This window comes from Arvicanthis niloticus, chromosome 28, assembly GCF_011762505.2.
Source record: "Arvicanthis niloticus isolate mArvNil1 chromosome 28, mArvNil1.pat.X, whole genome shotgun sequence".
Lineage (NCBI taxonomy): Eukaryota > Metazoa > Chordata > Mammalia > Rodentia > Muridae > Arvicanthis > Arvicanthis niloticus.
The window spans coordinates 1,942,738-1,958,578 of NC_133436.1; the positions used below are offsets into that span (position 1 = coordinate 1,942,738).

General features: G+C 50.8%; 1 protein-coding gene and 1 long non-coding RNA gene across 4 annotated transcripts; one reads left to right on the forward strand and one right to left on the reverse strand.

The window, feature by feature from the left end:
• Positions 1 to 1,176: 1,176 nt before the first annotated feature.
• LOC143440001 (uncharacterized) lies at positions 1,177 to 6,773 on the reverse strand. Of its 3 annotated transcripts, XR_013107938.1 has the most exons (3): positions 6,359 to 6,773; positions 5,010 to 5,306; positions 1,177 to 1,885 (listed from the first exon to the last, which is right to left on the reverse strand). It is a non-coding gene; the product is annotated as an uncharacterized LOC143440001 (long non-coding RNA). The 3 variants fall into 3 exon arrangements; XR_013107936.1 differs by lacking the exon at positions 1,177 to 1,885 and having other exon boundaries at positions 3,339 to 5,306; XR_013107937.1 differs by lacking the exon at positions 1,177 to 1,885 and having other exon boundaries at positions 3,339 to 5,306; positions 6,307 to 6,773.
• A 67-nt stretch (positions 6,774 to 6,840) lies between these two features.
• Positions 6,841 to 15,636, forward strand: Dll1 (delta like canonical Notch ligand 1). The gene is made up of 11 exons (XM_076926549.1): positions 6,841 to 7,784; positions 8,011 to 8,304; positions 9,178 to 9,238; positions 9,441 to 9,698; positions 11,443 to 11,503; positions 12,078 to 12,208; positions 12,331 to 12,500; positions 12,613 to 12,829; positions 13,823 to 14,621; positions 14,737 to 14,854; positions 14,953 to 15,636. The coding sequence occupies exons 1-11, from the start codon at positions 7,731 to 7,733 to the stop codon at positions 14,956 to 14,958; spliced, it is 2,169 nt and encodes a 722-aa protein (XP_076782664.1). The 5' UTR covers positions 6,841 to 7,730; the 3' UTR covers positions 14,959 to 15,636.
• Positions 15,637 to 15,841: the final 205 nt, after the last annotated feature.

Here is a 15,841-nt window from a genome sequence, read left to right on the forward strand (position 1 = left end):
TGAGGACAGGAACAGCTCCAGTCACTACTGACGCAGGTCACAGTTATGATCATAACTTAAAGTCAGGAATCATCACCATGTTCTCACTGGCGAACTTTCATTCTGAAAGCACTGGGTGATGGACATGTTCCCAGGCCCAGTTCTCATTTCCCTAAAAGAAAATATCACACTTTGAAAACAAATGTTGATGGTGACCCAGGGCTGCCATCCTATACTGTGATGGACGAGGGGGAATTGAAAAAAAAAAAAAAAAAAAAGACAGAAAGACTTAAATGTAACACTAGGAAGTATGTTTTGCATTTTGCGATGGAGAAATGTGCTGAGGTGAAAAGTATGGCTTGTGCCCTTTCTTTCCTCTCAGGTCCTTGGGCTGCTTTTTGGGTCTCTTTCTCCCCAGCAGATTTACTGGAGTAGAGCTTTGCAAATCTGGTCTCCTAGCAGCAGAATGCGGCCGGCCGGGCCGAAGGCCCATTCATAAGACAATGGACAGAAAGGAAAGAAAGGGTTTGGCTTGTTTAAACTGCTTCTGTCTTCATTCAAGCCTGATGTCCCAATGCATTGTGACATCTACAATGGCACTAAAGGATTCATTGTGGCCCAAAACAAATCAAAATGGAATAAGGGATGCTAAGATAAAAGAGTTCTGCAACAAAATTGTTTTCTTTTAAAAGACGTCTGAGATTTATGTTACCTTTGGGCTGTATATCGTATTGAGTAGTACTTTTAATAACCACTAGAGTTTAATAAACATAAAGATAAGTGGGAACTCAACGTATATTTTTTTAAAGGTGCTCGCGCAGTCAGGGTGGGTGCGCTGAGTTGCATTGGAAGCCTGTTTAATAATTATTGTTCTTTGTTTGCACAACATTTGGGGACCCACACTCCACACTTAGTATTCAGTTTCCTTCTGATAAACACACCAGAGCCGTGCTCTCATGTGTCAAGCAGTTTTCAGCGCTATGCCTTCCATTCACCCCCTGCCGGAACCAACATTAGAAGTTGCAGTTACCCGGCCCAATACAGCAGGCAACAGGTGGAAAGTTGAATAACTTCACACGTTTTTTTTTTTTTTTTTTTTCCAGCGGAGGGGGGTGGGCGGGAGGGAAGGCTTTTGGGAGCCGATTTAAGGATTAGATCAGATGTTATTGCTAGTGAAAAATTAAACAGCCCGGTGCTCTGGGGAGTACAGATTAATATATTTAGTGACTCTCTGCACACAAAAGCCGCTCATTGTGCCACGTCTGAATGCCTGTGAATAGGACAGAGCATATGCGCCCTGTCACTGCAGGTGCCCACATCTGTTCTCCAGGGCAGATGCTCACAGAAAAGGGAGGTGGGGGAGGCCAGGGAAGCCCGGAGCACTAAAAGCTTCCATGGTGCCTAGGCTTCTCTGGGGCTCCTTGGGAGTGGCCTTTGGGTGCTGCTGTGTCCAACAGGGACTTCCTTGGGGAGGCTGTGAACCACACGTGCTCACACAGCAAGCCTAGCTGAGACCCTAGTTAAGCCTGAGAGCGCCAGGCTTTTGAGGTTATTGTTTAAGAAACTCTTAGGAGCCTAATCTTTAAACTCTCCCGCCCAAGGCCAGAGCCTGGGCAATTAGACACTGGGGAGAGAGGACGGGGTGGGGAATGAGCTAGAGTAGGATGGAGAGTAGAGTAGGCTCGTCATTCTGACGTCGGTCGCACAGCCAGCTGGTCCTCGTCAATACCGGTGAGGTGAGAGCGCTGTGGCCCGGACCCAGCTGCATGGAACCGTCACTACTTCACTTCAAAGCTTTGTGACTCAAGTCGCACCCCCATCCACAGGTCCAATGATGTCCACCTCTCCAGTACCGCCACCGTCTGGAAGCCCCCAGGGGAGCTAACTCTAGTTGAGAGTCACAAACCTACGAGCAAACCAAAAGCAACTTCACCCCCTTGCCACCCATTCCAGACCAAAGGCCGCGGAAAGTTCCGAGCGAGGTGCACGCGTGACTCTCTTCGGCTGGCCACGAGCAGCTGCTAGGGTAATCTGATCCTGGGACAAAGGCCCGCCCGCCCGGGCTGCAGCCGCAGGTAAACACGCGCTTTGTCATGGAAATCAACGCAGGACAGCCCGGAGCAGACAACCCACGATTCCGAGGAAGGAGAGGCATAGGGGGAGGGGCCGCGGGTGGGGCGATCTGTCATCTGCGCGGCAGCCGCCAGCTGAGCCACGCGCCTCCCCTTTTCTCATGTAAATCAGCACATGCCTTTGCAACTTTCTGCAGCCGGCTTCCCAAGACCCACGCACCCCAGGGTGAGGTGTCCTCGGAGCGCATACAATGGCTCTGAGTTTCCTATCTAGCTACCCAAAGGAAAAACACCAACTAGGTGGGTAAAAAGATGCGACAGCCGGTTCCATCAAAGAAGGGCTGTGATCCTACCATATGATGAAGTTAGGACCCCCGATCCACTCTGAAGTTCACGGGACGCCATGCCGGAGTCTTTTGGGTTCCCTACTTTTTTTGAGTGTGCTGCCCACAGAACGCAGAGAAGGCTAGGACTACTAGGTCCACCTAGTGCCGGTGAATCTCAGGCTGGAAGTCTGTAGTCTAAATGGAAGCCAAATACTAACTGCATTCAAGTGTGCACATGTCTGTACAAACATTAAAGTGTGTGCGCCAGGATTATGGTTGGCATACTTGTAATCCCAGAATTCGGGAGGTTGAGGCAGGAGTATCTCGAGTTCCAGGCCAGCCCTGGCACCATAGAATTTAATAAGGGAGTTAGTTGTGCTACAGACTTTGTTGAGTACCTTTCATAACCACGACAGACAGGTGGGCCACAGGTGCAGGCTGACTTTCCATGTCACTGCGAGGACTTGCCCCCCCCCTAATATTTTAACTGCTTTTGATTCTAAAACTGGCTGAGGAAAATGGACAGAAGGGCTGTTGGGCAAGACGTGTGATTCTAGAACTAATTAATACACAGGCTCCTCCTCCTCCTCCTCCTCCTCTTCCTCCTCCCCTCAAGCAAGCTGGCATGTTTGATCAACACCAGATTTGCTGCTTGGAAGTTTCAGTTTTGTTGTTCTGAACAAGGATCCTAATTCTTAGGAATAAGAGAACCCTCTGTTGTGTATACAGTGTTCAGTTGGTCTGAGAAAACACAAATCCCGCTCAAGTCTCCAGATTTGTTTACACAGAAAACTGAACCTGTGCTGGCCTAGTCTGAAAACTGTTTGGGAGCTATTCATAGATACTGCCTTATCTGCAGCCACCATATCTTGAAAACTGAGCCTTTTGGGTGTGTCCATGAAGGAGTTGGATCAAGACTAGGTGACCTGTGCCGAGGATGGGCACGTTTAATTCAATAAGATTGTGCCTGGGAGTTTTTATTACCACATGGACCAGTAAAATACAGAAAACAATCAGGATCAATAGCAGACAGAACTCCAGAAGCATTTGTCGTGGCTTTAATTCTGATTATTATGCAACCTGAGTCTGCCCTATCCACCTACTGCAATTATTCAGACTGGGAGGGGTGTGTGTGTGGAAAAAAATCAACACTACCACCAGACAACAAATACTTCCTTCAAATCCTGTATCTGATGTATTCGGTGTCTTCTCAGTTCTAATGAGTCTCACTTTGTACAGTAAATTTGCTGAAACATCAAAAAGCATTTAAAAGAAAGTTTCCTTCTTTCTTCTAATGGTGAAGGTGAGGATTTATGGTGTGTGGGGAGGGGAAATCTGTTGGCTAGGCCAACATTCAGGCAAATCTATTTAACATACTCTGGCTTAAGCTCCCTCCTGCATTTGGGGGGTTCTGAGTGCTTAGCTGTGGGAGTATAGAGACATGCAGTTAGGGAGTGAAAAAACGCCATTTGGTTCAGAGCAGATGGCTGGCTAGGGGCTGATGGCGTCTAAAGGCGTGTCATCCCCCTCCGGCTCGAATCCCTAAGGGCTCCCCTTGTCTTCCCAATCAATGAAAATTAAAGTGCAAAGAAAGGATGAATAGCTGGACCTCGAGTCTGTCCTTTGTTCCTCTCAGCTACTGGTACGCAGGAGTTAAACTACAACAGGCTCCTATAGAATCACTGGAGTTAAACAGTCTCCCCGTTAGCTCTGTGTTTGAAAGAGAGGGGAATAGGAACCAACTTAGGGGTGGACGATTGAGAATGGAGAAACAGGAGGATGAGGAGGAGGAGGAAGAAGAGCAGAAGGAGTAGGAGGGAGAGAGAAAAAAAAGAGCTTTCTGCTTGATTTCCCCAATACAGAATGGTGTGGCATAAATTAAGTTGGGAAAGAATGAATGCTTTGGGCAGGCTTCTGATGGATTTTACGATGCCTTTCAGAACTGCTTTGCCACTGTAATCGAGAAATCTGTGCCATGTCAATTTAACAAATACTTAATACTAAGGGGGGTTTGTTAAAGGTTTGGGGCAAGTCCACTCCCCCCCCCCCCCAAGGTCTAAGCCCTTGCGCGAGGAACTTTTTATTTCCAGTTTTCTAAACAGGCATTCAAACAAGCCTGCTTTCCACTTCCATTTTCTAATTAAAAGGTTCCTGATATTTCATTTCTTCTTGTAATCTCAGAGGCACAGAGGAGTCTGCATCTGACCTTGTTTCTTTTCCTTTTTGAATCCCCTCTGCTGCTGTAGGACCCCTCTCTCACCTGAGTCCCACTCCCAACCCCAACAGGGAGCAGCAGCTTCTGAGCTCTGAGAAACAGAGTTCTCAGAAAGTAACTTTCCCAGGAAACATTAGCCCAGTGGGGGAAAAAAAAATCCTAACACTAGGTGGCAAGATTAAGTTAGGATTCAAGCTAGCCCAGTCTTGTGGTGATGTAGCAAATCCCTACACAGTTTACAAAGGACAGGGACTCTGTTTTCACCAATGCCGTGGGGGTGTGCCACAGAGGTGGCAGTGTCTTTTGAAGCCTCCATTTGTTCTATAATAAACAGTTGGATTTTTTGTTTGTTTTTGTTTTTGGTTTTTTTTTTTTTGGTTTCTGTTTTAAAGTAGGATCCAACCCCACTTTTCTCACCTCAGCCTTGAGTATTGTACACATGGTTTTTGGTTAACTCTTTGGTTGTGAGTTGGCTACGATGTCTTGAAGTGCGGATTCCTGTTGATTCTGAAACTTTGAAAGTGTTTGGGAGACAGGATAGCAGGAGACAGGCTGGGTCATCAGAAAAGGAGCTGTAATTTCAGTTGCCAGATGGCTCAACCCAGATGATTCTGCCAAGTAACTGCTTAGATTCTTGTTACCAGTGTTTCTCTGGGCATGGGAAGATTCTCCTCTCTTTCTGTGCATTATATACGTCTTGATCCAGATTCTGGCCTAAATGATAAAAAATACTGTCAGGACAGGGTTCATTCTCACCAACAGGACGGCAACACCTACAGTGAGGACACCTGTCAGGTACATCTTAGGGGCTGTGCTACAATCAAAGGGACACTGGTTCCAGTAATCACATCGCGGGATTCTAATGACGGCTGCCTAGGTGTTGGAGGTGGAGCAAGTAAGGAGGTCCCACAGTTCATTGCATGTTCAACGCAAAGCTAGGTGCTAAGTCAGGGTCTATATCTCCATTTACTTTTCTCTGGAGCTTGTAACCAGGGGAGCAGTTTAGGTAATTCATTGTGATACGTGTGTCCTGGGCCCTCCCAATAAACTCATTTCCCTTAAAAAAAAAAAAAAAAAAAGAAAGAAAACAAAAGTTCTAATGTCTGATGGATGTGTAAAAACCTAATAAGGTGACGGTTGTGTAAAGGTTATGTGTTGGGGGGTGAGATGGGGGGAGTCTTTCAAACATGTGCCGGACATTGTCGCAGAGGCCGCGGCGTGCGCGGAGGGGAGCTCTTTCTCTCCGCATTGTGCGGAGAGCAGGTGCTGTCTGCATTACCATACAGCTGAGCGCACAAAGAGCCACTGATTCAGCCTCGCACAATAACAGACTGCCTTAATGACAGCCACGCGAACGACACACACCAAACTCACTTTTTACCAAGCAGAGGGAGGCCTGAGGGGAAATACCCAGGAGAGTGGGACCGGACACCAGTGAAGGTGGTGGTGGCTGAAAATTTCCCGAGAGAGGGTGTGTACACTGGGGAAGGGGTAAGCTTAGCTTTTGGCTCTGCTGGCTCAGGGAATACACTGCCAGGACCCGAATTCCCCATTTCCAGTGATCGTGAACAACACACGGAGACACCAGCGCTCCCGGACACTGTGGTGTCGGGGTGTGTGTGTGGGGGGGGGTGCCCGGCCGGGATCGCGAGCCCATAGGCACTCTCCGAGGCTCAATCGCCACCCTCCACCAGAGGTATAAAGCGTGACTAACCTCCCCAAACTTCCCAAAACTGCCGCGGTGTTCTCGCCACCCTTTTGCCCACCTCTTCAAGGGTCCTTTTCCTACCGGGCACCCTGCCCCCGCCCCCTCCGGGAGACTCCTCCTTAGAAAGAGCCTGCCAGGGAGGAGGGGCAGCAGCGGGGACGCAGGCCTCTAACCTCTCCCCCGTTCCTCAGTCCCCAGGACTGAACAAACGAGGAAAGCCTAGGCGGCCAGTGTTGGGGACGCCAGAGTCCGGAGGCGGCGTCCTGCGAGCGAGTCTAGCGGTGACCGCGAGTGGCAGGCGCAGGCCGCCCAGTGTGCCTAGGGTCCTCGGGCCTGTGGCGGTGGGGCTGTGGGCGACGCGGCCTCAGCTCCAGCTCCGGGAGCAGAGCGGTTCGTCTCCGCGAACGTTTTTGCAGGAATGTAAATGAGCGGGTTTTGCGCTGGGGGAGGGAGGCGAAGGGGCGAGGGCGGAGGCAGAGAGGACTAGGGGGCGGGGAGGTGGGGGCGGGGAGGAGGGTTGCACATTTTACAGCTCACTGACCATTTGGCGATCCATTGAGAGGAGGGTTTGGAAAAGTGGCTCCTTTGTGACAGCTCTCGCCAGATTGGGGGGCTGCTCATTTGCATCTCATTAGTTATGCGAGCGGCCGGCTGGATTTAAGGGTGGCAGGCGCCAGCCCCGGCCAGATCCTCCGGCGTGCACCCGCGGTTACCCTGTCTGACCAAGGCAGGTCACGGGAGAGCACCGGTGCGGCACGGAGCCTCCCACGCTTCGGCCTCCGGTCCTGGGTGTGTGTTCTCGCATGGCATTGGCTGAATTCTTGAGGAAGACGCGAGGCTTTGCGATAGTGCAAGAGATACCGGTCTAGAACACACTCTGGGAGCGGCAGCCGCCGCCGAGTGACGCCCGGCCGGGAAACCAGGGCGCGCACCGCAGTCCTTGCCACCACCGCCAGTCCGTTCCCACCGCGCCCCTCGGGGCCCCGGATTATCGCCTCACCGGTGGGATTTCCAGACCGCCGCTCTCTAATAGGCCTGCGAAGGAAGCCACTGCAAGCTCTCTTGGGAATTAAGCTGAACATCTGGGCTCTCTTCCCTCTGTGTCTTCTCTCCTTTCTCCTCTTTCCCTCCGCGAAGACGTTTAAGACAAAACCAGAAAGCAGGCGACCCTCACCTCCCCGTGGACTGAAAGCCAGAAGAAGAGGAAACCGAAAGTTGTTCTTTCTCAGTGCCTCGCAGAGCTCTTGTCAGGGACCTATCTGAAGCACCGCACCCTCCTGAAGCTACCTGGCCCTGATCTCACACCTGGAGCCGAGAGACGCCTTTCCGCCGGTGCTCCTCGGGTCACATAGACTTTCCTGGCATCCCCGAGTCTTTGAAGAAGAAAGAAAAGAGGATACTCTTGGAGAGCAAGGGCGGCCAGCGGTACCATGGGCCGTCGGAGCGCGCTAGCCCTTGCCGTGGTCTCAGCCCTGCTGTGCCAGGTAGGGGGCCGGGCGGGGCTGCTGCGCGGTGGAGGGAGGGGAGTCGGACGAGCGGATCAGCTGTCCATCCCCAAGTGACTCCGGCAGCGACAACCCCGAGAGGTGCCCGGCAGCGGGCGGCTCCGGATGGGCGCTGAGGTGCGCTCGGCCTCTGCGTCCTAGCAAGGGCCCGCGCGCCCCGGGTCCCTCCGCCGCCGGCGCGTCCTCACGCCCCTTCCCTGCGCAGGTCTGGAGCTCTGGCGTATTTGAGCTGAAGCTGCAGGAGTTCGTCAACAAGAAGGGGCTGCTGGGGAACCGCAACTGCTGCCGGGGGGGCTCTGGCCCGCCGTGCGCCTGCAGGACCTTCTTTCGCGTATGCCTCAAGCACTACCAGGCCAGCGTGTCCCCGGAGCCACCCTGCACCTACGGCAGTGCGGTCACGCCAGTGCTGGGTGTCGATTCCTTCAGCCTGCCTGATGGCGCAGGCATCGACCCCGCCTTCAGCAACCCCATCCGATTTCCCTTCGGATTCACCTGGCCAGTGAGTGGGCACCTGCGCGCACTCGGCTTGGCCTGGAGGGGTATGGGGTGGGGGGCTGGTGGTTGGCAGTGGGAGGAAGGCACGAACCACTGATAAGGGTTGGGGAATCCCACAAAGACACGCCTGAGGTTTTGACTTCTTACTGGGAACTGACCGGCAGGAGGGGGATGTAGAACACCAGAGGCAGTCTCTCTCTCTCTCTCTCTCTCTCTCTCTCTCTCTCTCTCTCTCTCTCTCTCTCTCTCTGTCTCTCTCTCTCTCTCTCTGTCTCTCTCTCTCTGTCTCTCTGTCTCTCTCTCTGTCTCTCTCTGTCTCTCTCTGTCTCTCTCTGTCTCTCTCTCTCTCTCTCTCTCTCTCTCTCTCTGTCTGTCTCTCTCTCTCTCCCAAGCCCTGGGCATTTCTCACACATCTCGTACTTACCTCAAGGGTCGAATGCTTCCCTCCCCTCTCCCCAAAGTTGGGAGAGTTCTTGTTCCCTAGCTCCTAGGCCTCGGTTGGGTCGCTACCAGTGAAGTGACTGCTCTCCACCCTCGAGGTTCCACCCCCAGAAAACTAATGACAGCTGCCCTCTCCTCTTCCGGCATCCCACCTTGCTGGTTCCAGTACTCTCTCCCTTTTAAAAAACACAATTTCCGGTACTAACATGTTTTAAAAACCACACGCAAACGGGAAAAACACTCTTTAAAATTCTTCTATTAAGGAAAGTGATAGGAGTTGACCTTCATTGGCACAAACACAGAAATCTGAGAGCCTCTGTACTTGGTTCCCTTTAATGCCTCTCCTCCTCCTCCAGCTCTTCCTCCTCCTCCCCTTCCTCCCCTTTCTCCTCCTCCACTCTTCTGGTTTATCAAGCATCTTCTCCCTTTTTCCTAGGGTACCTTCTCTCTGATCATTGAAGCCCTCCACACAGATTCTCCTGATGACCTTGCGACAGGTAAGACTCCAACCCCTAAACTATGCATTCCCCCCATTGATATAGTTTACTTGACCTGCTCACCCCAGTCCTCTGATATCTTCACTCTGCACCTGGAGTTCAGAGAAGAAGAAGGGTCCTTGGCTTGACAACATGCACACCACTCTCTCAGTTCCTAGCTACTGGGTGTTATCATTACCAACCTGAACATCTTCTCTCTCAGAAAACCCAGAGAGGCTCATCAGCCGCCTGACCACACAGAGGCACCTCACTGTGGGAGAAGAGTGGTCTCAGGACCTTCACAGCAGCGGACGCACAGATCTCCGGTACTCTTATCGGTTTGTGTGTGATGAACACTACTACGGAGAAGGCTGTTCTGTGTTTTGCCGGCCTCGAGATGACGCCTTTGGCCACTTCACCTGCGGGGAGAGAGGGGAGAAGATGTGTGACCCTGGCTGGAAAGGCCAGTACTGCACTGACCGTGAGTCCTTTGGAGAATGACTCCTAAGGGTCCATTTATAGGGACTTAGCAACAGGAGATGGTAGAGATGGCACACTGGGGAAACTGAGGCCTGAAGAGAAGAAGTGTTTTGCTAAGGTCAGTGACAGGCTTAGATTCAGGCATTTTAACAAGGGAGACCTTGAGTCCACTGTAGGAAGCTGCTTTTCTTCACAGGGAGGAGTTCAGAGACAAGGCCAGGGGTCAGGAAGTAAGGCTGTGCTCTCCCTAGGGCCTTTGTATTAGAAAGGGAAGAGAGGAAGGAAGGGAGGGACAGAAAGGGGATGTGGAGGGCTCATTTTCCAACAGTTCTTGCTGCAACAATGTCTCATTGGGAAGCTCTCCCTTTCCTCCACAGAGTTAGGGTACCTGACCTGCCTACAGAAATCTATCTCCAAAGATTCCCTGTGGTATAGGGAAGCCTTCAATCCTTGAAGCTGTGGAAAGCTAGCAGGTGTGCTGAGGCAGATTGCAGGGCTACAGGGCTGGCTGAAGGGCATCTTGTCTTGTCTAAATGCTTACAGCACACTCTAAAGAAAAGCAGTAACTGATGTCCTGTAATCCCATTGCAAACCAGGGTACCAGGGCCACAGGGAGGACTTCTGCCCTGGTTCTGGTTCATATGCACCTCAGGGGGCCTCTCTCCAGATATCTGAGGCCTCATCTGCCCAACCTGTAGAAATGGCATTTCCTTCCTACGTCAGGGCCTGGTGAACTTTTGTTCTTCTGCCCTGCAGCAGTTGAACATTGGACTCTGTGAGGCCCAGAACCTCTATCAGTGCCTGGGGGAGGATATGGAGTAGCTTTCTAGCTTTAGTTTTTGCCTGAGGATGAAGGGGGCGGGGGTCCATACTTCAGTGAGAGCCTGGGCGTCATTGTTGCCTAGTTCCCCATATCCTTTGATGCCCCGCCTTGGCCAAGAGCGGGCTGTTTTCTTAAGAACTGGAGTTGCTGATCACTAATGAGTTTCATAACTGGGGAAGTGAGCCAGCTCAAAGCCTCAGCTTGTGGCCACCCCTCTACCCCTTCAGGCGCCTCTGGCCTCCCATAGTAGCTTTCTTCTCTCAGGGCCAATAGTTCTAGGGTAGCCAGAAATCTAAACTTTTCTTATTCAAACACCGGGGTCTCTCCCCGCCCCTACTTACACGTGCCATAGATTAGATCTCTCTGAGGATAGGTGGTGGGGACACTGCCTGCTCCCATTGGTAGAAGGGTACGTGCGCACACGCGCTTGTGTGAGCGCATACACACATGCTAGGGCTGGGGGGGTGGGGTGGGGGCAGCATTGTTGTGCTGGGGCAGCTGCGGGAGGGAAGAGACAATGGAGCAGCTGTCCTGCCCTGCACGCTGCACACCAGCTGTCCACTCTTATCTGCACACACACTTTCTGGGATATTAAGAGGTGGGGCTTTGTGCATAGAATTGGGAAGTGGGGGAGGAGGAGGGAGAAGACTTCTGACCCTCTTTTAGAAGAAAAAGGGACAGGGGTAGGAGTAGGGGCTTCTGAGAGTCCTTTTGTCCTGAAAGCACTATGTTAAGAAGAATGCTCATCCCTGGCCTGAATGAAGCCCAAAGCCAGCAACCAGGGTGGGCTGGGCTCTGTGACCTGAGATTCACTTAGCCTGGACTTACAGAAGGGGTACTGCTAATTTTGCCTCAGTCCCACCTGGTGATACTGGGGAATGTCTGGGCTGGGGCTCCAACCTATGTTTTTATCTGTTTGCAGCAATTTGTCTGCCAGGGTGTGATGACCAACATGGATATTGTGACAAGCCAGGGGAGTGCAAGTAAGTTTGCAAAGTTGTCTTTGTCTTTCCTTTTTTTCCTATGAGACTTTCTATGTTGCCCAGGTTGGGGGGGGGGTCTTTCTATGTAACCTGGGTTAGCCTTGAACTTATAATCCTTCTCAGGCTCCCTAAAGTCACTATGCCTGGTTCACTTTTTCTTCTTGCTGTATATATTTTTTTCATATATAGGATATAAAACACCCCAGGGAGTTAGTTGAGTGGGAACTGTTACTAAAGGTCTGAAAATGTACAAGCATAGATTTCTATTAACTTAAGCTCATACTTCATGGAAATATACAAGCCTCAGTTAAAAAGTTTGAATGGAAAATGAGATTTCACAACCATCGTCCTTGCCCTTGTGCATGTTAAAGGCAATCAGGGTGGCCCCTGTGCCCTTCATCAAAGACTCTGAGAAGGGATGGCTCAGGGGGTTTAAAGCTTTTAAATGGCCCGATGTCCTGCCTAGTTCGAGGACAGGTAGCTTATTCATGCTGCTGGGTGGGTTTGTGTGTGTGTGCTAGAATACCATTATGAATCTAGAAGGTGGCATGAGTGTGTTTTGCTTTTTTCCAAGGTGCAGAGTCGGCTGGCAGGGCCGCTACTGTGATGAGTGCATCCGATACCCAGGCTGTCTCCATGGTACCTGCCAGCAGCCCTGGCAGTGTAACTGCCAGGAAGGCTGGGGGGGCCTTTTCTGCAACCAGGGTAAGCCCATCCTCTATGATTGCCAGGTCTCCTCAGAGCAGCCCAGTGCCCACTGGAAAAATAGATTCTTCCTGTATTTGACCTTGGGCTTCCTGTCCTCTCTCTTGTCTCCACCCCGGCAGACCTGAACTACTGTACTCACCATAAGCCATGCAGGAATGGAGCCACTTGCACCAACACGGGCCAGGGGAGCTACACATGTTCCTGCCGACCTGGGTATACAGGTGCCAACTGTGAGCTGGAGGTAGATGAGTGTGCTCCCAGCCCCTGCAGGAACGGAGGGAGCTGCACGGTGAGTCGGGTGCACTGCGCCGTGCCAGCTGAAGACAGGGTCCTTGGTTTTAAATAAGATGTGTGGGTTCTTGGAACAACTAAAGAAAGCCTTGTGTGGCCTCCTTGTGCAGGACCTTGAGGACAGCTATTCTTGCACCTGCCCTCCTGGCTTCTATGGCAAGGTCTGTGAGCTGAGCGCCATGACGTGTGCAGACGGTCCTTGTTTCAATGGGGGACGATGTTCAGATAACCCTGACGGAGGCTACACCTGCCATTGCCCTGCTGGCTTCTCTGGCTTCAACTGTGAGAAGAAGATGGATCTCTGCAGCTCTTCCCCTTGTTCTAATGGTGAGGGGGCAGTGGGGGGCTGTCTGGAGGACTGGCTTAGAAAGCATGTGCATTCTTATTAGGGAACACATTGCTTTGTGAGTCGCCTTGGGTTTGTGGATTCCCCAAGTCAATTCCATGAGGGTTCAGGAGGAAAGAAGACAATCAGGAGGGCTAGTATCATATTTATAAAACAAGGAATGGCTTGGTCAGCAGCCTACAGCTTTCTCTGGGCCAGTAGTATTTTAGCGCATGTCACTACTATCCATGGCTCTGCAGAATCTGCTCAGATACAGGAAACACAGCCATGGTGTTTGGGGAAGGAAGTCAAGCTCCAGATAACCATTTGGGTACCAGGTATGAGGTGCTTTGAACATCACGAGCCTCTTGCTAGTGAGAGAGAGGTACCTAAAATAGACTTAAGAAGGAGGCTGAGCCAAATAGATCTCTTTCTGTCTTTCCCTCCCCTTTACCCCTCCTTCCTCTCTCCCTCTTTCCTCTCTCCCTCTCTTGCCTTCTGTATTCTTTCCTGTCTTCTCTCTTTTTTGGTGGTTTTCAGTCCTGACTTTTTTTCACTAACAGTCAGTGAATGTGACATTCTCTTTAATTCTTAATTTCTCTGCCTGTAACCTGGGTCTAATAGTATATCATCCCCTATCTGGTGGTTGTGAGGAGGTCAGGCAAGATGCTTTCCACAGTGCTGTCAAAACACTGATCTAGAGCCTGGGTGCGGTGCTGCAGGCCTGTAATCTGTAAACTCCAGAGACCTCGACAGGACCATCAAGTTCAAGGTCATCCTGGCAAATCTAGCAAGACCCTGTGTTGTGTAGGTCTCTGCCTGGAGTTCTCTCTCCACAGCCTTGGATTTGAGATCTTAGGCTATGTAGTACAAGGCTGAACTGCCATTGTACCTGTGGTATGTGTAAATTATGGACTTACATGTGCCATATCTGCTCATCTGTTTGGTGAACAAACTGTGTGCCTAAATATGACTGTGCCTGCTCTGTGTTCCAGGTGCCAAATGTGTGGACCTTGGCAACTCCTACCTGTGCCGATGCCAGGCTGGCTTCTCTGGAAGGTACTGTGAGGACAATGTGGATGACTGTGCCTCCTCCCCATGTGCAAATGGGGGCACCTGCCGGGACAGTGTGAACGACTTCTCCTGTACCTGCCCACCTGGTTACACGGGCAGGAACTGCAGTGCCCCTGTCAGCAGGTGTGAGCATGCACCCTGCCATAATGGGGCCACCTGCCACCAGAGGGGCCAACGATACATGTGTGAGTGCGCCCAGGGCTATGGTGGCCCCAACTGCCAGTTCCTGCTCCCTGAGCCACCACCAGGTCCCATGGTGGTGGACCTCAGTGAGAGGCATATGGAGAGCCAGGGCGGGCCCTTCCCCTGGGTGGCCGTGTGTGCCGGGGTGGTGCTTGTCCTCCTGCTGCTGCTGGGCTGTGCTGCTGTGGTGGTCTGCGTCCGGTTGAAGCTACAGAAACACCAGCCTCCACCTGATCCTTGTGGGGGAGAGACAGAGACCATGAACAACCTAGCCAATTGCCAGCGGGAGAAGGATGTTTCTGTTAGCATCATTGGGGCTACACAGATCAAGAACACCAACAAGAAGGCGGACTTTCACGGGGACCATGGTGCTGACAAGAGCAGCTTTAAGGCCCGATACCCCACTGTGGACTATAACCTCGTTCGAGACCTCAAGGGAGATGAAGCCACAGTCAGGGATGCACACAGCAAACGTGACACCAAGTGCCAGTCACAGGGCTCTGCAGGAGAAGAGAAGGGCACCTCATCACTTAGGGGGTATGTGCTATGAGCTGGGCAGAGAGGGTAGGAAGGCCATGCCATGTTCTGGGTATATCCTTGTTCAAAAACTTCCCTGTGGGTTAATTGTGGTTCTCTCTAATTTTCCTTTCAGTGGGGAGGTTCCTGACAGAAAAAGGCCCGAGTCTGTCTACTCTACTTCAAAGGACACCAAGTACCAGTCGGTGTATGTTCTATCTGCAGAAAAGGATGAATGTGTTATAGCGACTGAGGTCAGTGTACGGCCCTCTTGTCGTAGACGGGAGTGATGTGGAGAGGATCCATTTTTGCCTGAAGTTAACTTCCTGTCCTGTCTCCTGGACCCTTCTAGGTGTAAGATGGAAGTGATGTGGCAAAATTCCCATTTCTCTTACATAAAATTCCAAGGATATAGCCCCAATGAATGCTGCTGAGAGAGAGAAGGGAGAGGAAACCCCAGGGACTGCTGCTGAGAAACAGGTTCAGGTGGAGCTGGTTCTCTCGGAGTTAGCAGAGGCACCGGACACTGCCAGCCCAGGCTTTGGCTGCCACTGTACTGCCTGCTGGACGTTCCCATTGCACTATGGACAGTTGCTTTGAAGAGTATATATTTAAATGGACGAGTGACTTGATTCATATAGGAAGCACGCACTGCCGACACGTCTATCTTGGATTACTATGAGCCAGTCTTTCCTTGAACTAGAAACACAACTGCCTTTATTGTCCTTTTTGATACTGAAATGTGTTTTTTTTTTTTTTTTCTAGATGGGGAAAAAAATGTGTGTTATTTTTTTGGATTTGTAAAAATATTTTTCACGATATCTGTAAAGCTTGAGTATTTTGTGACGTTCATTTTTTTATAATTTAAATTTTGGTAAATATGTACAAAGGCACTTCGGGTCTATGTGACTATATTTTTTGTATATAAATGTATTTATGGAATATTGTGCAAATGTTATTTGAGTTTTTTACTGTTTTGTTAATGAAGAAATTCATTTTTAAAATATTTTTCCAAAATAAATATAATGAACTACAACCTCAGGTATTACTTTTTAGTCATTGCTTTCTTATGCATCCAATTCACAAGACCACAAGAAGAGAGGCAGCGTTAGTGTCTTCAGGAAGGCCTTTTCCTGGTTTCAGTGGGGCAGGGGAAAAGTTTCTTCTGCTCTCTCTGGAATGCCTGATTGGCCCCTAGCAAGTTGTCCCCATTAGAGTGACACTTTTCTTCCTAAGCTATA